The sequence below is a fragment of the Pangasianodon hypophthalmus genome, chromosome 22 (genome assembly GCF_027358585.1).
Source record: "Pangasianodon hypophthalmus isolate fPanHyp1 chromosome 22, fPanHyp1.pri, whole genome shotgun sequence".
Taxonomy (NCBI): domain Eukaryota; kingdom Metazoa; phylum Chordata; class Actinopteri; order Siluriformes; family Pangasiidae; genus Pangasianodon; species Pangasianodon hypophthalmus.
Genome location: NC_069731.1, coordinates 5,051,034 through 5,076,404, shown reverse-complemented (window position 1 = coordinate 5,076,404; position 25,371 = coordinate 5,051,034). Strand labels below are relative to the sequence as shown.

Genomic DNA, 25,371 nt, shown 5'->3' with positions numbered 1-25,371 from the left:
AGATCTGAAAAAAAAAAAGATGCAGATCTGACTTTCACTGCACTTCCTGTTAATCTTATTTATACATAATATAAAATGTAAAGAAATCCTACTTGTCCATATTACACATTACAGTACAGTATTATAGCACTAAACATTATTAATTGTAATATCGGTTTAGATTGCAGTTTAGATGAGTTTAGGTGAAATTAGCTACCTGACTCATATCAGATATTGGTTTTTATTCACTCTTATTGACTCTTTAATTTACATTTTAACTGAGTTTTTTATTGTTTTATACTGTTATTGCATACATACTAATAATTATACATTTGTAATGAAATGTTGTTTATATTTAGCATTTAAAAGTTATTCTCAATTAAAGTAAAGGAATGTACAACTCTTAAAATTATAAATCTGCATAAAATCTGTCTTGTTTCTAAATAAACAAGACTAAATAACTAAAAAACTGTGATTTGAGCAAATATTGAGCAAAATAATAATTCATATTTTAGCCTTAATGTTTATACATAAATGTGTATAGTAAATTTATGGATGTATCTTCTTTATTTTTAATTATTTAAATACAATATGTTGTTCATAATCTTCATTTATTTAGCTTACTGACTTCATGCATTAATTAATATCGAAAAACAATATCCACTATTTTTCTTTCTTTCATGCTTATAAATCTCGACTTAACTTTAAACTTTTGATCCATCTCACAACTTCATGTTTCCAAAGAAAATTATATTAATTATCAGATAATGCTGCAGAAACCTCACAAGTTACATAACTATTCAGTTAATCTTTTATTATTAAAGCAGACTTGTTTTCAAAATTACTGATTTTCAGCTCTTTGAAAAGGAGGCCACTCCTTAACTGGTGGAGTTATCTGAGTTTTTTCCATTTCAGTTTGTCCTCCTGTAAACTCTGCAGTGGTCGTGAACTTTTAGTGCTTGTTTGTATCTGTACGTGTTTAAATCAAACATGTTTGACCTTTGACATAAACGTAGGCGCTGTGTTCGGTGATGCCATCTCGGGTGCGCAGGCGGACGGTGTACAGACCCTCGTGCTCTTTGTGCATGCCCTTCAGGCTGAGGGTGGAGGAGCGCAGGGTCGTGTGTATGTCCAGACGACCAGATGCACGGAGAGGCACTCCTACTCACACACGCGCACACACACACACACACACACACACAGGTATTACACACTGAGAAATGACATAACTAGGCCACATACAATAGTTATGCTTGGAACGGTCTACATATTAGACCTTGGAATTATAAGATTCAATCTGTCTTGATGTTTTTTTTTTTTTTTTTTATACCACAGGGCTTTTCTACCAAAGGACAATTCTCAATTCCTATTGGTCAAAAGGTGTTGATTAATTTAGAAGCTCTGACAGTAGTACCCCATAAACACATTACAGACATATGCAATCATTGACATGATAAAGTGTTCTGTAAGGAGACCTTTTTTTCCCCAGGAGTCTCCAGCATCAGCTTGTAACAGTCAGAGGAAAAACTGTAACTTTAAGTTTTCTAAGAAAGGAACGTTTTCAAGACAGAGGAGTTTGCGCTTTGTGGTCTTTTGGTAAATTGACAAAAGTGATTTTTTTTCTTATTAACTTTAAAAGAGAGACAAAAGTGATGATTGAATGATCAGTGAGTGAACAACTGTTTGTAGCTGCTATAACGTAAGTAATAACAGGAACGAACTTGATTTGTAGATGTTCCACGACAATGAATGTAACTATGCATATGTATATATTATACACCTTTAGACAAATTGTCGGTGTTTTGGTGTTTCTAAAATTCTGAACAAATGCGAAAGGTGATTTGTACCGTCTCTGAACCAGGCCACGTCTTGCTGGAAGGGGAGGAGAGGAAAAGTGAAACGGCAGCTCAGAGTCAGCGTGTCTCCTTCTTTTATATAAGATGGAGGGAAGGTGGTGTCGAACAAAGCCTCCTCCTCCATTACAGGGACTGAAAGAAGGAAGTTAGAACTTAGATCAGATTTGGCATTAGGGAATAAGTTTTAAAAGAAAGGAGAAAGGAGTTTTATAAGAGAGGAGAAGAGAAAAAAGAAGAGAATGCAGGTTAGCTTAAAGAGACAAGGACGAGGAAAGAAGATGAGAGGAGGATAGGCGAAAGGGAGGATAAAAGAAGAGAAGAGAAGAAAAGTGCAGAGCAGAGATTAGAAAAGAAAATAAAGGAGGAGAGAAAAGAGAGAAGACGAAAAAAATAAAGAAACAACAAGAAGAGAAGAGAAAAGAAGAAAAAGTTGGTGGAAAGAAGAAAGAGGACAAAAAAGCAGGATAGGAGATGGGGAAGAGAAATAGAAGATAAGGTGAGAGAAGAGACAAATAGTGGAGAGGAGAAGAAAAAAGGAGTAAAGAAAGCAGGATCGGAGATGGGAAAGAGGAATAGAGAAGACAGGAGAGATAAACTGGAGAGAATAGAAGTAAGAAGTGGATTAGAGATGATAGAAGTGGAGGAGAAGGAAAAAGAGAAGAGAAGAGGTGAGGAAGAAGAGTAGTTGATGAGATAATGAGACAGTTCAAATGACCAGTTTAGAGGCAACGACATCTATTATTAGTGAGAAAATGAATAGTCTACAAATGTATAAATAATCCCGCTGTTCACTGGGCTATTATATTTCTATAGAAATGGAAATGGTCATGTTGTCACTGAAGCACATCTAATTATCTGCATGAAACGAGAGGAAGGAAGGAGAAGCTGTCTCACCTCGCCACATGCTGCGACAATGAACAATGAACTAAAATACTTAATTAAGATGCTCGGAGCAGAGCCGCATAAAAATCACTCGAGCGGGAAATGTAAGCTTTCAGAAATTAGGCATGTTTTTCATTTTCCCTGGAATTTCATGTGGCTTCGAACAGCATGGAAGAAAATCTCTAGAAGGAACATTACAGTAGTGAGGCAAATGTCAGGTACGGGGTGTGTTCTGGACATGACGCATGGAAATCAGATTCTTTATTACACCTTGTGCAGGAATCAAGACCACAACAGGATCAGATCATATCACACAGAAAGATAATCAGAGATAAAACTACTGTCATTATCCAAACACAGGAAAAAGCCGAGCTGTGATATGATATGATGATACGATATCAGTTTCAGGATAAATGGTGGTATGATTTTCTGATAATCATCAGTACACCATTGTTGCTCATAATATTAGATGGGTAGATAGATAGATAGATAGATAGATAGTAAGCAGGATAGGAGATGGGAAAGGGGAGGATAGAAAAACAAGTTTAGAAGAGAAGAGAGCAAGGGAGAAGAGAAGAGACAAGAAGAGAAGAGAGTAAGGGAGAAGAGAACATGTCAATTTTTTTTATCCCTTTATAGTTACATGTTGAAGAGAAGAGAAGAGAAGAAAGAGGGAGAAGAGAAGAGAGTGAGGAACAAGCGAAGAGAAGAAAGAGGTAGAAGAGAAGAAAAGAAAATAGAAGAGGAGAGAAGAGAAGAGAAGAGACAAGAAGAAAAGAGAGTGAGGGAGAAGAAAACATGTCATAATTTTTTATCCCTTTATAGTTACATGTTGAAGATAAGAGAATAGAAGAAAGAGGGAGAAGAGAAGAGAGTGAGGAAGAAGCGAAGAGAAGAAAAGAAAATAGAAGAGGAGAGAAGAGAAGAGAAGAGAAGAGAGGAAAAAGAAAGCAGTCTGTTTTGATTTCTATAATTTTTTTTTTTCAATTTTATCTCCTATTCTTGTTTAAATGTTTTTTTGTTTGGTGTAATATTTTTGAATAAAATAATAAATTTGACTCTCTCATGAACTTTAAGAAAATTTGAAAGAATGACTCTTTATAGCAGCTGTAATATAAGTGATATGTTAGGAACTACCTTGTTTTGTGGATGTTCCACAATGTTAAATGTAACTATAAAGGGATAAAAAGTATGATGTTGTTCATTAATAAATTAAAAATTGTAATTGTTGGCAGATTGCTGTGGTGTAAGAGGGATCGAAGACTTCAGGTTGCATGGTTACAGGAAAATACTCAACTTCTGGTAACACTAACTCTGCTTCTCATCAGGTCACATCACATCACCATGCTGATTATTTTCTTATAACAGCATGGCCCTGAGTGTTCTACTTCTTTCTCATGAGCCTCAGTTGAAAAATAGTCTTTAAACAGGAAGTAGTTTGAGGAAATGATGGATGAGGATACACTAATTATTTGCGTATGAAGTCACTTATGCACTTAAGCACAACGTAGAACTGTAACATGAATATTATCAAGACGTTACAAAGCCAAATATGTGTATACACACTGGTTAAACAGACAACACTGAGACACCGACACACACACACACACACACGTTCAAAAACCCTGTAGTCACGAATAATAAGCCATTTGTGAGCCTCCAATTTCTTCATCAAAAGGGCAGATGGAAGGAAGAGAGGATGTGTCTCATTACACTACTTACCCACAGCCTGGGTGTGTTTCATTCCCGCCTCAAGTCCTCGCTTCGCTGATTTGGAAAGGAAAGAAAGTGGGTAAAGAGAGACAGAAAATGAGAAATCAGTCTTCACTCTCACCCACACACACACACACACACACACACACACACTACTAGGAGCTCCATTAAGCATTCCCTTTAATATATTCTGAACAGTGGAATAAAATATGAAACAGTCTGTGAAATATGAACGATATAGGACAAATTGTGCTTGAAGTGTCTTGTTCTATAGAGGGATGATGAGAGACGTGATTTCCTCCGCAAGATGACATCTGATTTGTCTTTCATCTTCTCTAGTACATGAGCTTTCTTGGTCATTCATTTGAATTGCAGTGAAGACAACACCAATTGGTCTGATAAGTATTTTTCTTTTTGTCTGTTTAAGTTGTGGACATGTTTACAACCTCTCTACTGTTGGAAAATATATACCAGCAATCTGATTGGCTCCCTGCATTTCTGTGCACTGTTTTACAACAGAAAAACAAACTTCTGAATGTTGTGATTCGAAGAGCTTTTTGGAGTAGCAGTCGCTCCTTGGCCACATTTATTGATGAAAATGACCAGACTCACTTATGATAGCTAGAACACTGATGATCAGTTGTCATCTTAGATGGGAAGCTAAAACCTAATATCTGTCAAACCTCGAAAATGAAACTATTAGAGTTGAGCAATTCATTATAGGTCTCATTGATGACATATTAAGAATGTTGTGCAACACATTTATTCAAATGAGAGACACTAAAAATTTTTTTTCTTATGACCTTTGGCAGTGCTGTTGTGCTTCGTGCTATAAAATACAAAATAATATAAATATAAAAATAAAAATAATCCACTTTAAAGCATTGGTTGATAGTAAATAATCTGATCTGGATGACAAAATGAATATTTGAAAAACAGGGGAACTTCACCACATTTACACCTGCTTGCGAAAGTAGTAGTTACAGTAACTCAGAAGTTAGCTAGCTGACGTTACTGCGTGTTAGTGAAAGCTTTAATGTTAGCCAGTTAAATGATCTAACAAGCTAGCTTTTTTTAATAGAATGTTTAAAAATCCGGCATGGAAACAGTAATGGTGTCATTTTTTTCCTCACAGGTAACATTGCAAGATTGAGGATTTGCAAGGAAAGAATAGGGGCTAATTTATGAATTTCATGTGATTTTTCTCTAATTAACATGAAGCCAAAGCACCGAACACAACAACCCAATTCTAACATCACAATTTTGTCTCTCCCCGAAGTAATGCTCAACCACGGAAATCAAATTTCAAAAAAGAATTTGCCAGGATTCACATGCCACAGATAGCTCTAAGATAACTCTTACTAAATTGTGATTGGATTAACATGTTTGAAATTAAAACTACATTAAAACTGACCAATGCCATTTCTCACACAAGACCTAAATCTCATAAATGACTTGAGTAAGTGCTAAAATTACATCTACATTACATCTAAACTAAACTATAACTACATCTAAACTGTTATTGATTTTAAAAAAATCAATAACAGATCACTTACAGTTCACTACAAGGGTGGCATAGGTTGTTGCCTCCCCTAAAGAGCTTTTGGCCACCACTTTGTATTCTCCAGCATCAGCAACACTACACCTGAGGAACAAATCACATCGGGGATGGTATATGTATAAGAAATTCTAGGTCACAATTGAAGTCAAGGCAATTTAATTTATTTTAAGAGTATGATCACCTTCTAATCTCCAGCATGTTCAGGCCATACTTCTGTAGCAGTTTGTAGTTCCAGGGTTGTGAGGACGCTGTCAGAGGAACTCCATCTTTATACCTGAATAAGAGAAGCAGCATATCAAAAACACAGGCTTGACTGAGATCTTATGGTTTAAAGGTTGATAAATACACACGCTGTGCTGTACACATTTTGTTTTGGTGAAATACAGTATATTCATGGTTTCTTAAAATTGAGGTGTCAGAGTTGCCAGTCATTCGCAGCACCATCCGACAGGTTTTCCCAGACCGCCACACACTCCTAGTAACACTAAAGATGCAAACTCCAGACAGTGGTTGAATTATTTCACCAAGTAAAACTGATGAACCTTTTGCATTTTTGGTTATGTAAAGCGAATGTGGTGGCTGCAGCCCCTCACCAGGTGACGTGTGGTGATGGACAACCCTCGACAGTGCAGGAAAGCTTGACAGCCATTCCCTCCCAGACGGTGTGGGGACGAAGAGGGATGGAAAAATCTGGAGTCTTCATGCTCAAATCGTCCAGAAACTTCAGGTGTGTTGAAATCTTCCTTTCTGCCTGAGGGTGAAGATGAAAATTTGATCAAAGTCATGGCCTGTGAGAATCACAGAGAGACAGGAGGATGGAGGACGGGGAAGAATGCTTGGAGAGGAGTACGGCTATCAATGCACTGAGGGAAATGAGATAGGCAAGATCTCATTTTAATAATTCTAATGAATAATTAGCAAAGTTAACATTATAACTTAAGTTTGGACTGCAGCTACTGTGGTTTTTCTTAAAGTTCTTGTTTGTAAACAAAATTTAAGTGTAAAAGGCTAATAACAGCTAAAAACCTGGGGGATTTGCCTGTTAGCATCATCTCATTTTAAAGATGCAGTTTGACTTCTGCTTATTTTAATTTATTATTCGTAATGTTAATATTTGTGCATTAAATATTCTTCCAGCACTGGGCATTTTTAGAGCACTGGGATTTAAAACAAGTCCTCAGGTACCGCAATGCTGATTTAACTCATTAGCAAATCATTAATCTATTCATGAGCTGACTCAGTTTGGAAAGATTTGAAGCAGCAGGCTCTCCACAGGGTTGAAAACCACCATTTATTGAGTGACATTTTCTCTTTAGTTTCCTCTATCTGAGCTTTACCTCTTTACGCAGCGCCATGCGGTCCATACGTTGACGGACCATGTGCTGGTTCCTGATCACCTCGATCTCTACCTTTTCTGCCTCATTACCAAACATGGTCCATTGGTCCCTCTCCCGGAGCTCATCGTTATCCATGGTTTCCCTCAGGACCTCCCTGAGGAGCACAAACACATCTGTACCTCAGAATTTCAGTGTTAGTGGAAGCAGCTTGAATGCTGAAAAAAGACTGAGGTGTTTCACATTTAAAAACGTTCGGTCACCTAAAAGTAACCAACACCTGAAGGACCTAATCATTTTTTTGCTTAGCTTTAGCTGTTATAGATGCAAAAAGTCATCTCTAATTTTTTAGTAGGACCTGACTGATGTTATGAATCACCCCTAAATCGGACAATTCTAACCTACAGTATATTTGATCAAATATTGAAAACGCTTGAGGAGAAGCAAACCTGTGTTATATTCTAAACAGAGCACAGTGGCAGAAGGCCTCTCGATTGAGGATGCACTATTGCCAATGACAAATCGAACGAGCAATAATTAATTGTAATAACGTGACGATAGTGAATGTTTGTGAATGACAAGTTTGCTTAAAAATGATTAAATTGGGACTGATAGCCATATTTAGTATTTTGACTGAGACTAAAATTATATTGTAATGCCACATTATAGCAAGAGGAGTGGAAGAAGTACTGTTGTAATGTCCAGTGAAATGAGGAAGGATGGGAAACAAAGGCTCAGACTTAACAGACAAAGCATAATAAGACATTTCAACATTTCACAGACACAGCAATGTATAAATAAACAGACTAATCAAGAACTAATACAAAACAAGTGCACACAATGCGGTAATACATCAAGGACAAGACAGGAGATGGAGACAGGACCAAAACAGAAACAAACCCAGATATGAACACACGGAACTGGTTGCCATGGGAACCATGACGCGAAGGGGAAATCCATGAAACCTATCTTTATGGGCAGGTAAATGGAGTTACTTCCCATTTCTTAAAGGATATCTCCATCTTGAAAAACATTAAATATGATTATATTGAAATATTTCTTATGTTTGTAATGATTGTGGTGCTAATTGGTTGGTTGGTGCTGTATTTATGTTCTTCCTGTGAGAAGTTAGTGGTTGCGTGCCGGGCTGATGTCACATGGATGACATTGCTAGTGCAGTAACAAAGGCATTTTGTAATGATCTTAAACATAATGAGTAATGATCAGGTTTCGCTATTAGCACCTAAAAACACAAAAGAAATAGTTTTATTCCTCTCTCACCATTTTCCAGCGACATGATGATAAGAAATCCAGTGTAGAAGTAATAGAGACATTGCCGTAAACACTGGGACTCAAAGATCCAGAATGCAATGCAGCTATACAGTGCAGTTGTACTAAGTTACAGCAGAGATTCGACGCTAGTTAGTGTCCTATGAGATGACGAGCATGACAATGTTGAGGCGGTATTAGCATGAAATTTAAAGCTTTGAAAGTAGATTACCAGCAGGTAGTCGAATGGCATTGTGGGTAATGTAGGAAACCATTAACCAAAGTGTAAATAGACCAACTTCTCAGTGAAAGAGGTTTACACTACTCAGAATTTCATTACAAAATAAATACTGGATGTGACTGAAGATCACGTTAATTATAAAGATTTATATGCAAGTCGTTCAGGATGGATTTTTCCTTAAAATGTTTAAATGTCTCCTCTGTAGTTGCTGCTTTACACACTTACTGTGAATGAAGATAGTAAAGTCGAAGATGGCAATTCCAGCACCAAGATACTGCATTATACACTATATTACCAAAAGTATTCGGTCACCCATCCAAATGTTCAGTATCAGGTGTCCTAATCACTTGGCCTGGCCACAGGTGTATAAAATCAAGCACTTAGGCATGCAGACTGTTTTTACAAACATTTGTGAAAGAATGGGCTGCTCTCAGGAGCTCAGTGAATTCCAGCATGGAACTGTCATAGGATGCCACCTGTGCAACAAATCCAGTCGTGAAATTTCCTCGCTCCTAAATATTCCACAGTCAACTGTCAGCTTTATCATAACAAAATGGAAGAGTTTTGGAACAACAGCAACTCAGCCACGAAGTGGTAGGCCACGTAAACTGACGGAGAGGGGTCAGCGGATGCTGAAGCGCATAGTGCAAAGAGGTCGTCGACTTTCTTCACAGTCAATTGCTACAGAGCTCCAAACTTCATGTGACCTTCAGATTAGCCCAAGTACAGTACGCAGAGAGCTTCATGGAATGGGTTTCCATGGCCGAGCAGCTGCATCCAAGCCACACATCACCAAGTGCAATGCAAAGCGTCGGATGCAGTGGTGTAAAGCACGCCGCCACTGGACTCTAGAGCAGTGGAGACGCGTTCTCTGGAGTGATGAATCACGCTTTTCCATCTGGCAATCTGATGGACGAGTCTGGGTTTGGAGGTTGCCAGGAGAACGGTACATTTCGGATTGCATTGTGCCGAGTGTGAAATTTGGTGGAGGAGGAATTATGGTGTGGGGTTGTTTTTCAGGAGTTGGGCTTGGCCCCTTAGTTCCAGTGAAAGGAACTTTGAATGCTTCAGGATACCAAAACATTTTGGACAATTCCATGCTCCCAATCTTGTGGGAACAGTTTGGAGCGGGCCTCTTCCAACATGACTGTGCACCAGTGCACAAAGCAAGGTCCATAAAGACATGGATGACAGAGTCTGGTGTGGATGAACTTGACTGGCCTGCACAGAGTCCTGACCTGAACCCGACAGAACACCTTTGGGATGAATTGAGAATGGAGACTGAGAGCCAGGCCTTCTCGACCAACATCAGTGTGTGACCTCACCAATGCGCTTTTGGAAGAATGGTCAAAAATTCCTATAAACACACTCCTCAACCTTGTGGACAGCCTTCCCAGAAGAGTTGAAGCTGTAATAGCTGCAAAAGGTGGACCGACATCATATTGAACCCTATGGGTTAGGAATGGGATAGCACTTAAGTTCATATGTGAGTCAAGGCAGGTGACCGAATACTTTTGGTAATATAGTGTATTTGTTAATAATACTGATAATATTTAGGAGGAATCTTTAGAGTAGTCTAAAATAAAGTAATGATAGTAATGTAGTGTTTGAAGTAAAAATATGTTGCATAGGGAATATCATATAGTTAAAATGTACTATAAATATATAGTTAAAATGTACTATAAATACCAATATAATGGGTCAAGTGTTCATAAGCAGTTTGCCCAGCACATATTCTGCTGAAATGACACCTATGTCTCTAATACATAAATCTGTGCTCTTAGCACTCTTTATTTAACGCACAATTCACAGTTCAGGTCTGATCTACACCATTCCTTCCTGAGTTCACACAACCATTTGCATTGCATGTCATTTAACTCTGTGATTTCTTTTTTAAATAATTTACCAGATGGACACTATTTAAAAAAATGACACTATAAGAATGCTATAGCAAAAATCATCAAAGCTATGAACCAACAGGACTTGTCATCCTTCTTTACCAAGCCAGAAACCCATATCTTTCTGTCTGACTGCATTAAATAAACAGACTGTGAGGATGATTTGAGCTGCTTGAACTTTTCTGTTCTGAGACGAGCTCTGCGTGACATTTTTCCGCCTGTCACTGAAGAGCTCGTGAGGAGGTCGTCAAGTGCATGCTTCTGAATCCAGATTGGCCTGCTTTACCTTGAAAGGCCAAGGAGAAGTGGAGAAAAGCTCTCTGAAATGATGGCAGTAGGAGTTCTTGTGGAGGAGGCTCCTGATGTTTTTAGCTGAAGTGCACACTTGAACACACTCATTTCAGATTGCTTTGATTTCTCATTTATTCTATAATGCTAGTTATTCATCTCTTCAGTATGTGTAAGTATAGATTTTTATTGTACCACACATGGAATGTTTTTCTTTCCCACTCAATCTCTGTAACAAAATCAGAACTTGTTGACAAAAATTGAACATTTATAATATTTTTTTAGTTCAACAGATTAGTTCTCATAGTGTGACATATATACTCATCTGCCACTGTACACGTGCTAATTCTTGCAATTAACCAAATATGAGGCCGCAGGTCAATGCATAAAATCATACAGGTTAAGAGCTTTAGTTAAAGTTCACGTCAAATATCAGAATTGGGAAAAAAAAGTGATCTCAGTGACTTTGACCGTGGCATGGTTGTTGGTGCCAGTTGAGTTGGTTTGAGTATTTCAGAAACTGCTGATCTCCTGGGAATTTCGTGCACAACAATCACAGAATGGTGGGAAAAACAAAAAGCATCCACTGAGTGACAGTTCTGCTGGTGAAAACACCTTGCTGATGAGAGAGGTCAGAGGAGAATGTCCAGACTGTTTTGACAGGAAGTCTACAAACAACCACTCTTTACAACCATGGTGAGCAAAAAAGCATCTCGGAATGCACAATATTCTGAACTATGAGGCAGATGGGCTACAACAGAGGAAGACCATATTGCATTTCATTCCTGTGTGGCCAAGAATAGAGATCTGAGGCTACAGACTCATCAAAATTGGACAGTTTGGATAAGATGGTAAGAGACCAGGTGACGTTTTTCCAATTTTCAACTCTCCAATTTTGGCGAACCTGTGCCCACTGTAGCCTCAGATTCATGTTTGTGGCATTAACACAGCCCCCAGACACCTCTGACTCCCGCTCCTCTAACATTTCATGATCGTTTGTTGCTGAATTTTTTGTCACTGCATGTTTATAGGTGATTCATACAAGTAGATTTTAAATTCTGCCTGATGTTATTTTATTTCAACTTAGTACATGAAATAGTTGATGAGACCTCAGTCTTCATGTAGCCTATAACATTGCTATTGTCCTTGCCTACTGGACAGAGCATTTTGAATGGGATATACACTATTACATTCAATTTGAGGAAAATAAATGAAGGCTTGGGATATTCAGATAAAAATGTTTAGTCTCAACTGTAAATGATGTACTCTAGAGTTAAATTTTGTAGTGTTTTTTCACTATCTGAAGAAATAATACCAATTCTTGCCAGTGGACCGAGACATTTGGAGGTAATATAGACATATTTTATACTTTATTATTTCTGACACGTGTGCTGATACAGGTAAATATTCTGATTTATATCCTGAATTGCCAAATTACAGCTGTTTTTGCACATTTAACGCTCTATTCTGGATTTGTCCGAAGCTAACAGTGCCAAAATGGGTGTTATTATAAGGAAAGAAAGGCTAGAGAGATTTCAGGTGAGCTTGTGTGTGTTGCACACACGAAGCCGCAGTTCTTTGAGCTGTGAGATCAGTCTGCTGCTCATAGGATGCTGTGATTGAATATTCACTTTGATTTGATCATATTCCTCCCTCAAGTCTCTCTCCTATAGCCTCGTCTGACTTTCATCACACATATGCTCTCAACAAGCGCAACCTTCATTTCTCACTCTCCCACACAGAAAAATATATGTGTTCTCTAATTTTTCAGCCTCTGCATGAGACAATGAATAGTTATGAAAATAAGATATGGTAGAAAACAGCACAAGAAAATTATAGTCAGAGAACAAGTATGACAAATTCCATAAGAGATGAGAGCGTAGACTAAACAATGAAACACACAAACGTTTTTAAACGTTCAGTCTCACATCTTCCTGATTCATCCTTTAACATTCAGCCTCATATACTCCTCAGACTCTTCATTCATCCTTACATCCCCTCTATAGACTCCTCATTCATCTTCACATCCTCATAACAGTCTCCTCATTCATCCTTGCGTCCTCCGTACTGACTCCGCATTCATCCTCACAACCCCTCTACAGACTCCTCATTCATCCTCACATCCTCTCTACGGACTCCTCATTCATCCTCAGATCCTCTCTACAGACTCCTCATTCATCCTCACATCCCCTCTACAGACTCCTCATTTCTCCTTACATCCACCATACAGACTCCTCATTCATCCTCACATCCCCTCTACAGACTCCTCATTCATCCTCAGATCCTCTCTACAGACTCCTCATTCATCCTCACATCCCCTCTACAGACTCCTCATTTCTCCTTACATCCTCCCTACAGACACCTCATTCATCCTCACATCCCCTCTACAGACTCCTAATTTCTCCTTACATCCACCATACAGACTCCTCATTCATCCTCGCATCCACCATACAGACTCCTCATTCATCCTCAGATCCTCCCTACAGACTCCTCATTCATCCTCAGATCCTCCCTACAGACACCTCATTCATCCTCACATCCTCTCTACAGACTCCTCATTTCTCCTTACATCCACCATACAGACTCCTCATTCATCCTCACATCCTCTTTACAGACTCCTCATTCATCCTCACATCCTCCCTACAGACTCCTCATTCATCCTCACATCCTCCCTACAGACTCCTCATTCATCCTCACATCCACCATACAGACTCCTCATTCATCCTCACATCCACCATACAGACTCCTCATTCATCCTCACATCCACCATACAGACTCCTCATTCATCCTCACATCCTCCCTACAGACTCCTCATTCATCCTCACATCCACCATACAGACTCCTCATTCATCCTCACATCCTCCCTACAGACTCCTCATTCATCCTCACATCCTCCCTACAGACTCCTCATTCATCCTCACATCCTCCCTACAGACTCCTCATTCATCCTCACATCCTCCCTACAGACTCCTCATTCAACCTCACATCCTCCCTACAGACTCCTCATTCAACCTCACATCCTCCCTACAGACTCCTCATTCATCCCCAGATCCTCCCTACAGACTCCTCATTCATCCTCACATCCCCTCTACAGACTCCTAATTTCTCCTTACATCCACCATACAGACTCCTCATTCATCCTCACATCCTCTCTACAGACTCCTCATTCCTCCTTACATTCTCCATACAGACTCCTCATTCATCCTCACATCCTCCCTACAGACTCCTCATTCATCCCCAGATCCTCCCTACAGACTCCTCATTCATCCTCACATTCTCCATATAGACTCCTCATTCATTCTCTCTTCCTCCCTACAGACTCCTCATTCATCCTCACATCCTCCATACAGACTCCTAATTCATTCTATCATCCTCCCTACAGGCTCCTTATTCATCCTCACATCCTCCCTACAGGGGCATGGTGGCTCAGTGGTTAGCTTTGTTTCCTTGCATCTCTGGGGTTGGGGGTTCAATTCCAGCCTCCGCCCTGTGTGTGGTGCTTGCATGTTCTCCCTGTGTTTTGGGGGTTTTCTCCGGGTATTCCGTTTTCCTCCCCCAGTCCAAACACATTGTAGGTTGACTGGCATTTCCAAATTGTCCGTAGTGAGTGTGTGTGCGATTGTGCCCTGTGATGGGCTGGCCCCCTGTCCAGGGTGTCCTGTGCCCTGAGTTCCCTGGGATAGGCTCCTGGGATAGGCTCCTGGCTACCCTATGACCCTCTGTAGGATAAGCGGTTTAGAAGACGGACTGATGGATCCTCCCTACAGACTTCTCATTCATCCTTGCATACTCCCTACAGACTCCTCATTCATCCTTGCATACTCCCTACAGACTCATCATTCATTCGCTACTTATCATCTACACAAAGAAAATGTTTCAGGTTTTGTTAGTATATTGTGTTGGCCTGAGTCGCAGGTGTCTTGTCAGTCGTTTCAAAACAATTCAGTTAGAAAGTGTGACGCTCTGGGAAACATGTTGTACACTATGAAACATTCTTCTGGGGACTCTGGTTTTTCCTGTATTGCTCTTCTTGTTTGTGTTTGTATTCAGTTGCGCTTTGACTTCACCGCGGATCGCGGTGTGGATGTGCCAGTGATAACACACCCCATGCAAATATGATCATACATCCACTCAGAGATTTTTATCTTTAGCAAGTTTAGACACACAATCAGGAGAATGCAGGTCAGGCACAGCAAAGATGCAAATGTGACTAGCTTTAGAAGAGCAGAGCCTGGGAACTGAGAGAGTATGGATTATAATAGGATAAAATCAGTCAGTGACCCTTTGTTGTTATCTTCAATATACAAACACAGGCATACTCTAACAATCCCTGAGCTCTAATTGAAGTATGAAGCCTGGGAAAATTCTTATGATTCTGGAGTTTTTGCATTTTGCTATATTTTAATCTTATTATAAGATTAATATTATTTTTTTAATCTTGGTTAATCTTGTTTAATGCCAAAACAGCAACCAGGAAGTGTCTTTGAGGATGTACATATCTTTGCTGAAAAACATTTCATGTCCATTGAACAGTGAATTAACTCCAAAAAACAGACATAAAAAATGCTGAAACTATTGGAACTATTTAAGAAATAAGAAATCTGTAGCTTTTCTTTAAGACATAAAATTTCTTTTTCTGTACTTGTGTAAAAAACACAAATATGGGATCAATTAAAAGTTTAGAATTTGCACATATGACATATGACATTTCTCTGCTTGTGCCAATTAGCTATGCGAGAATAAATATATAAAATATATATATAAAATATAAAATTAAGCATGAATATTCAAATAGTAACAGATGGGATTCTTGATTGAATAGATTCATTATTCATTATAGGGTAGCATACAATAATTTATTAGAACGAGCGCATTAATATAAAACTCTGGTTGCCTTACAGTTGGAACTATTGTCAGAGCTGCTGTTATAGAAAATTAATCAACTCCTTCTGGTCTAATCAGATTGGAGAGTTTGACAGAGATGTGGTGAAGAGACAATTGATTATTAAAGTTGCATGTTAGAAGTGATAGAATATATTGATATAATAAATCTAATTCTTGGTAGTGAACTTTGGTTTGGATGTCTGTGTGTGTTTGAAGTGTTACAGTACCATGTCCTGTGGCGTGGGAACTTTGGCTCCGTCAGAATCTCTTTGACAGACATGATGTTGCCGGGGATGATGGGATAGAACTCAGACAGGGAGGCCTCTTCATCACTAGGAGACAAAAAAAAAAAACTATAATGAAATGAGTAAAAATTGTGACTATACAACAGAAGGGCCTTAAAGCAAAGGCACTTTATTTCGATTTAGTGAGTGTTGATGAATTACTTTTACATTTATTCATTTGCCAGATGCTTTTATTTGAAGCGACTTACAATTGAACTCAAGCACAGAGCTGTTAAATAACAGCTTCCAACAGCTGACCAGAAACAAGAAATTCACACAAATCTAGCTTGAAATATAATAACTTACATTCTACTGAAATTATTTAAGTGGTAGAAAGCAAACTAAGTGACACTTTTTCAATTCCCAATACTAACTACTGGTGAGCAAAAATCTGGGAAAAATATAATACTGCAATACCAAGACATTTTCACGATCCACACTATGTAGCATGGAGGTTTTACATACAAACCAAAATGTCTCAAAAAGAGGATTAAGCTAGTAAAATGAGGGACAATTAAACTGGTACAAAACATTTTTAACATCCAGTCAGTGAGTAACAATAGAGTTAAAACACAAGGACAGCTGGTATGGTATACTAACTCAGATAAGTGTATAATGATTTTAATAATACTGATATTATATCGTCATATTGTCCACAATTGCTCACCCAGATTTTATACTCTAACTGGATGTTAAGGTGGCAATTTCAAAAATATCCTTGGAGATGCTGAGTTAACTCATGTCAAGTTTAGCCAGCTAGGTTAACTGACAACTACAGATTGTTAGCTAGCACACCCAAGCCTAACATTCTCATTTCTGAAGACTTTCCCGTGTCGAAAATGAAAAATTACAGCTTCACCTCTGACTGTTACAAAGCACTAAAACTGGAGACTCCTTCCAAAAATGGTAAATAAAAGAAAAGCATTTCGTTATTATTAGAAAACATCTCACTGTTACAAGAAAAGCATTTCGTTATTATTAGAAAACATCTCATTGTTACAAGAAAAGCATTTCGTTATTATTAGAAAACATCTCACTGTAACAAGAAAAGCATCTCATTATTATTAGAAAACTTCACGTTCTTATGAGAAAAGCATATTATTATTAGAAGAACATCTTTTTATTATGAGAAAAAGCATCTTCTTATAATGGATTGGAATTTTTTTCTTGCATGTCAGCAATGCACTTTTGTACATGTGGCTATATAACACAGATTACGAATCATAACTCTCAAACTGAAATGGCAGGTTCCACATATTTCACGTGACAATGCATCATCACACGAATAAGAAATGTAATAATGAGATGCTTTCTCAAAATTAAAAGATTTTTTTTGTATAATAAGATATTTTCTAATAATAAGTTTTTTTTTTTCTCAGAATGCTGTGATTTTTTTTTTTTTAAATAATAATGAGATGTTTTCTCATAAACACAAGAAATTTTTCTCATAATAATGAGATGCTGATTTTTTTATTTTTTTTTCTTGCGTGGCAGCAGTGCACTTCTGCCAATTGGAACCTGCTCTAGGGTAGTATGTGTAACTGCACTCAGCATCGATCACCTCATACAAATAACAGCACAGCAAAAAAGAATACAGCTAGATGTACATAAGTAGATACACACACACACATATACACACACACACATTTGGATTAGGGAGTTTCAGTATCGACGTTCAAGTGTTCTCGGAAGAGCTGAATCAACAATGCCTTCAGCAGCGTCATTAGTAAAATCTGGGCCACATTTGTCATGATTTGGCTTTGTACCCTCAGAGAGAGCTAACCTGGATAGAATAAACTTACTTAAATAGACTCATCTCATTAAATAAGTTCTATTCGCGTTAGTTCTCCCTGCAGGCCTGGCTCTGAATATTCCACTTCAGTCCAGGAGAGGGAGCTGGGATCTTCCCCTCAACGTGGCACTTTAAACTGAACTCTGACCGCTGATTACACCAGAGCTTTGAGGTTTTATTGCTGTTGCCTAAAAGACTGAAAGCTTTCTTAATGAAATGTGAAGGTGTGTAAGCCGGTTACGCGGTCTGCAAAGCTGAGAGCAGGCAGGGTGCATCTTCTTCTGTAATTAATCGAGTAATTCATCGTCATGCTGTTGTTACAAAAGCTTATGGCCGAGGCACTGTGCATGCTCAAGTCATATTAATATGCCCTGAGGTACAGCACAAGGGAGAGAGACAGAGAGAGAGAGAGAGAGAGAGAGAGAGAGAGATAGACGGAGACATAGACAGGGAGAGCCAGAGAGAGAAGGAGACAGACAGACATCAAGACAGAGAGCAAAAGAGAGAAAAGAGAGAGCAAACAGAGAGAAAGACAGTGAGAGAAAGAAAGCAAGAGATACAGAAAGAGAGTCAGAGAGACAGACTCAAATCAGATGTAAGACAGACTGAGAAAGACAGAAACATAGACAGGGTGACAGAAAGAAATACAAAGAAATAAACAGAACAGAAGGAAGACTGACAGACATATATGCAGATAGATAGATAGATAGATAGATAGATAGATAGATAGATAGATAGATCCACTACATGTAGGATAAAAGGAATCCTGGGTAAATGTAATTTGTAGTCAATGAAGGTTTATGTTTTTTTTTTTAAATTAAAAGCCACTTCACCCCTTCAGCCCGGCTCCACACGGTAATAAGGCCGGAGTTTCTGATTAAACAGACGCCACTCACAGCTTTTTGCATATTCACTGCCTTAGAAACAACTACTCCTGACTCAGATGTCTGATACTCATATTAACAAGCTGTAGCTCCAAAGGACATGTGACACAGTTACTCAACACGCATGATCAAGGTCACTTGTCTTGTGTGTAACACCACACCTTCAAACAGTACCTGACGTATTACAGTTGTATTTCTGAACGTATTCCCGTTAAAATGCTTGGACTACATTCAAGACATAATCTTGACAAACTTGATCTTCTTACACTACTAACACACAAATAATTGTACTTTTCAATTAATCACAAAGACTGATCATTCACAGTACGGGCTGAAAAAAGTATGTGAACCCTTGTATTTAACAACTGACAGAACCTCTTTTTGCAGCAATAACCACCACCAAATGTTTCTCATAGTAGCTGATCAGACTTGAACAGCAGGGAAGATGAATTTTAGACTATTTCTCTCTATAAAACTGTTTTATTTCATCAATATTTTTTGGATTTCTTAAATGAACAGCCCTCTTCAGGTTATGCTACAGCATCTCAATTGGGTTAAGGTCCAGATTCTGACTTTCCACTACAGACATTTTCTTCTATTTAATATTTTTGCTTACATCTATTTCAGGTTACTGACATGTTGCACCATCAAACTTCCAGGTGACTCACCACTACCCTGATATTCACCTGTAAAAATTCTTGATATAATGTTGAATTCATTGTTCCCTCAGTGATTGTATGCTCCAGTCCCAAAATATGATACTCCCACCACCATGCTTCACAGCTGAGGGTTGTTTTGTTATTGGTGTGCAGTGCCTTTTTTCTTCCAAGTGTAGCATTCTGCTGCCAAAAATTTCAACAGAATATTGTCCCAGATGCTTCGTTAATGATCCAGTTGGTGTTTTGCAAACTTGAGGCATGTGCTGTTTTTTTTCATTTCATTCAATTTGGTAAGAAGTTTTTCTGGGGTGTCCTCTATTACCAACACAGAAACCTCATGCTTTGGGGCTGCTTTGCTGCCTTGGACAGCTTGCTAAATTACAGAAATAAATGTCAGACACTAAATCATTGAAATGATATTTCTAAATATTTCTAAATGCCACCAATAGGAGGATGGCATAGGATGATGTAAAACTCATGGGACAGCTACAAATCCAGTAGTGGCAATGGCAAAATATAAATGTAGAGAAAAATGTACTAATGTACAGAAAACATATTCTTATTTATTTGACCCCATTTTCTACACAGCGCCCAGATCGCGAAATTTATGATATAGGCGGAACTTAGTAATTTTCTTTATCATGGGTCTATCATTAGACAATCTTCATTATATATTCTGACATGGAGAACACACTTTATCTCACAGTGTTATAGAATTTGGCCGAGAGTGAAAAGAATGAAATCTTAAATAAAATTACACAGTGTCTCACAGTGTCTTTACACAATCTCGTACTGCTAATTATGAACAAACATATGCACAACACATTACATACATGGGTCCAAACAAAGCAGAGCACACCTAGATACATGTCTGTTTTACACACACAGCCCAGCTGGTAGGGGATAATGAAGGGGGAAACAGCTTCCCCTCGACTTGTTTTTGCTTGTAATAATGGATACGGTTATGTGATTAGCATAGGCTTGGCCTGTGGCATGAAATTGACTCTGTGACAACAGAGGAACAGGTGAGCAGAAAAAAGCAGAAGTCCATACACTCGCTTCAGAAACACAGAAGTTGAAGTAGGAAGAAAAAAATGGGAAAAAAGAGGAAGTTCATGTCGCTTGGTTTTGTAACGTGAGGTTTATAGTGTAAACAGTGCAGATGTAAGAGACACTATAGACATCTAGGTCAGTTTATCATCCACTTTGAAAGTCAAATCTGACTTTGGAGGGGAAGCTCGGTGCTTAGAACAATAGCAGGTATCATCTGTTTTTAAGTGTATTATTGTGTGGGTTTGAAACTGTAACGTTTGTGCTTCTTACACTTGGATGAACACAGGGAAACCCTCACTCCATAGATAATGAGTTGGCTATCAAGCAAGCACCTAATGCTTACTGACATTATTTTTGCTGTCAATGAAACATGTCTGTGCAAGCAAATCCAGATGTTTCTGAATGTTTGATTTAAATGAATGGTGCTATAAACCTAACCACACCTAATGCCATAAAACATTAACATGACTACTCATTCTCTGTGGAAACCACGCCATATATATATATATAATATTTGTGAGGTTATAAATCTGCTCTCCAACACAAATGTGTTACATCCCAGAATGTGATACATCCCAGAATAACCCAGACTTCGTCCTTGGTGGAACCATGGTGTAACTCTGGTGTAACTTTTCTTTTTTTTTTATTGATATTTTGTGACAAATTGCTATTAAAACAAAGTTGGCCCCTATGAAAAGAACATACTCAGAGATGTAACTTACTCTGAAAATGAGTCATGTGACTTAGAAACAGCCATATCCATTAAAATAACCCATGCCATTGTTGTGATGCTTTGTCTTGTGTTGCTTTACCAAGAAAGTATGCATGTGTGATGATGGTGATGATGATGATGATGATGATGAGTCTGAGAAGGTGGAAACCAGGGCCATACCTGGATTTAAATTTCTTTTTCTTGATCTGTGAGGACAGCTCCATGCTGTGAGACATCTGCCCCTTCTCCTCCTCCTGGCACCGGTACGTCACTCTTTTAGCTGCCATGTTAAACCTGCAAAAGGGCAGAACAGTTCAACAGTTCAGTTAAATAAATTGTGTTGGCTACCATCACTGCTAATATAATTGCCATTAGCGTCACCATTAAAGTCCCCGTTAGCTTAGTTTCATGATTAGCATCTTACTATTATACACTCACCTGCCACTTTAATAGGAACACCTGTACACCTACATTCATGAAAGTGTCATCAGCCAGCCATGCGGCAGCAGCTAAATGCATCACATTTTTAGTATTTTATATACACCATTTTAGCACAGTAGTTTACAATTTATTGCAAATATTTCTACCTCTCATTTTTTAAATACCTGTTAAAGGAATTAGCATGAATTAGCAAAGTGGCTAGACTATGATGAGATGTGTAATTGTGATCTACTGTGTCTAATGATGTAAAAAGTAGGCCTCTGGTTATTAGCCTGTAGCTGCTGTGCTGCTTTCACAGTGTGAATATAGTGAAGTTTATTTTAAACCTGAAGTGGACAGAACAGGAACTGGAAGCAATCAAATGCTCATAAACCGCAATTTCACCTTATTTGCCGTGAGCACCGTGCCCCTTTGTGGAAACGTTCCACTTTTTCATTCCTGCTCTCTAGTCCCACCATTTTCCTCCAAGGAGACTTTACCAGATCAAACTTGTCATGTCATGTTCTTAAGGTGTGGATAATTCCATGGATCTAGAAGACAATGGGTCCAAGCGAAGTTTAATGCAAGCTCCAAAGCTGAATTAATGCTACGCAAGCACTGCTTATCTCTTTTGCCATGGATAAAGGATGACTAAACATCTCAGTTTTATAGCTGCTCTAACTAATTTGTTTGCAGTGATTTTTTGTGGTTTAAATGTTTTGTTTTGACAGGGATGATGTAGCATTAATGTTATTGAGAATCAGCCCACATTGCCATCACCCAACAATGTACTAGGTAAACATACTCAATTATATCAAGCAGCTGTGGCACGAATTGGGACTTTTTTCACCTTCCTGAAAATTCAGACATCAGCATCCAGTGTTGATTGTGTGCCAGCTCGTGGCTAACATGATAAAAATGAAGTTTCAGGGAATACAGGGTCCAGGAATCATTATAAAAGTTAGCTTAAATTGCAAGTATTTAGCATAATTCATAGCTTCCAAAAAACAAACAAACAAACAAACAAACAAAAAAATACAACCCAACTTCTCAGAGGAAAATACTTTGTTGTAACTTTCTACAAAGAACCTTTAAGGGATCCCCATGAGGTACATAGAGAACTCAAAGGTTCTACATTTTTCAAGAGTGTATTGTGGAGGCACTTATATAAAAATACACACATATCACTGGTAATGTTGTGAAGTGTTTAATGCAGAAACTTCAGAAAGGGCTAAGCAAACAGAATATGCTATACAGCTAGCAATGTTAGGTTAGTGTATTTTTTTCCTGAACATTTTGCTTGAGGACTTTTTGCATGACTCACAGTTTTCTAGGTGTTTCGAGAATACATTTACGTAAAGTTTATAAACATTCTTACAACACTTTAGTATTTAAAACATTAACATTCTATAATGCTAGCTTTTGTGTAACTGAGTAGCTACAACATCTGTGGACTTTGTTTAAAATTTACAAAAATCAGGAATGCAAACCAGTGTTAACTAATGAAATATGTCGTCATTTTAAGTTTAAAAATTTCGGTAATTCTGCTTTAATTAGGCTACCATATTCATATTGTGGATGGCCAGATAACTAGATTTTACATGGGTTTTTTCTTGTGTAGTTAGATTTTTGGTGTCCTCCAGGGTTAGGCTGTGGGTCCCCTGTTGTTCACTCTTCTGTTCACATTATTGACAGATATGAGTGTCTTACAAAAAAAAAAAAAAAAGAAAAAAAATTTTAGAAGGCTTGTAATGTGAACATTACAACATCAGCCACTATTACAAGGAATATAATAGAGAAAAGAGACAGAAGCACAGGAGCAAGAGAGGGAGAAACCCCCTTAAACACCCCTTTGTGGCCTGTTGAGTGAATAATACTTCATTAGTTCGGGTCTACAGTGCTGCCCACTGTGTTCTCACAATCATTAATCACATGAGGCACTTGGGAAAAACACACACACGCATACACTTAGCAGAACTAGGCCACTTTTGAAGGATGACTTCATTTACAGTGAACATGCAGCCACCACCTGTGTTACTATCACAAACAGAGTGCAATGTGTTTTTTTCTTCCTATTGTCATATTGGCTTCCTTCATATTGTCCCATATAGTGCACAAAAGCTGGGTGACTACAGGGACAGGATTGAGGAGATGAAAATACACCGCACTAGAGGGAACAGGGATAAAACAGCCCCATTTTGGTGGAAGATTTATTACTGAAATTGTGGAAAAAAAAGGTGCTCCAGGATGGAGAAGTGTGATTTGTCTTGTAATGCTAGAGATATCGAGACATTGTGGTGAATTATATGCTGGGTGGAATCTATTAGATTATTCTGATTTTCTGTGAGACTAAGAGAGAGCTTTCAATAGAAGATAGGACTAATGTTGGGTGGGGCTAAAGAATACCTGCCTTTAAAAAATGCAGGCTTTGCTGAAGTATAAGAGGAATAAAACAGTTTAGGACATGCTGTTATTGAAAAATAATCAACAATAACTCGGCTTTGCATTAGGCCTGATTATTTTCCACAATCACTGATTATTTTCCTATAACACCATAACACCGAATGTTTTATTCTTTATGTATTCATCACACATAATATTGTTATCATGGGCACTTAAGAATATTGTGATTTTGTGTGTGTGTATTGGATTTTATGTTTGAACCAACACAGCCTTAAACTTGCAAATTATTACCTTTTGTCATGACTAAATTTGCTTGACAAGTTATGAGGGTTAATATTAGAGTTGGGCGGAGTTATCATTTATACCTTTTCTTGCAACTTCATTCATATGTAATTGATTGAAATCCAGCCACATCACCTTTGCTTGTATGAATTTATCAAAATTTTTGATGAGATCAGTTTTGCTTGAACTTGGCCTGCCTTGAGGAGCTTCTTATTTATTTAATTTGCTGTTTTCAGATTTTCTGAATTTGCACTTTTATTTAGCATCCAGTATTTGTTTGGAGGAAAAAAAGCTTTATTCATACATTATGCTGTACATTTGACGTTATTCATAAAGTTAGTCATTCTTGAAACCTGTAGTATTTTTGAAGATGTTATTGTAAGATGAAAATCATGCCCTATAATAAGACAATAACAAGTTTACACCAATTAGCTGAGACATGCAATATTTATGTTCATGTCTGTCATTCCAGAAGGTTAATAATTCCAGGGTCACTAAGATGGATGTTACTCATACAGTACATGTCTGGGAAGGAAAATGACAAATTAAACTGAAACTCACGTTTATCAGGAGCAAATCTGCAGGACTATTAGATCCACAATGTGTCCTTCTCTTTCTCTTCTAATTTACCTCCTGTTTTTTTCACCTTTTTTTTCAAATCTTGCTTTTCTCTGTTCCTGTTCCACCCTGTGTATGTGTGTGTGTATGTGCGTGTGTGTGTGCGTGTCTGAGAGAGACAGAAAGAAGGTGACCCCCTGGACAGACAGTGTCCTTCACTGGCAGAATGCAGTCTGAACAAAGTGGCCTCCACCTCATGGTAGTAAATATAGACCAAGGTCTAACACACACTGGTCAGTTTAAACTGTCCGGATAGACTTACGCATGACACAATGGGACAATACAACGAGGTCTTCTGAGAGGACGAGGGATTTAAAGTGAACAACGGCTCTGGGTCTGCCTGACTGCCGATACTGTTG

General features: G+C 38.2%; 1 protein-coding gene across 1 annotated transcript in view; it reads right to left on the bottom strand.

Moving 5' to 3' along the window:
- Positions 1-25,130, bottom strand: part of myom3 (myomesin 3) — a 56,038-nt gene extending 30,908 nt beyond the window's left edge. Inside the window, exons 1-10 of the mRNA XM_026924871.3 lie at positions 24,956-25,130; positions 21,470-21,583; positions 16,133-16,237; positions 7,329-7,482; positions 6,585-6,742; positions 6,173-6,265; positions 5,987-6,075; positions 4,440-4,484; positions 1,827-1,967; positions 979-1,140 (exon numbers count right to left, since the gene is read on the bottom strand). Of these exons, the coding sequence (XP_026780672.3) occupies positions 979-1,140; positions 1,827-1,967; positions 4,440-4,484; positions 5,987-6,075; positions 6,173-6,265; positions 6,585-6,742; positions 7,329-7,482; positions 16,133-16,237; positions 21,470-21,576 (1,054 nt within the window). The 5' untranslated portion in view covers positions 21,577-21,583; positions 24,956-25,130. The remainder of the gene's footprint in view (positions 1-978; positions 1,141-1,826; positions 1,968-4,439; positions 4,485-5,986; positions 6,076-6,172; positions 6,266-6,584; positions 6,743-7,328; positions 7,483-16,132; positions 16,238-21,469; positions 21,584-24,955) is intronic.
- Between the last annotated feature and the right edge of the window lie 241 nt (positions 25,131-25,371).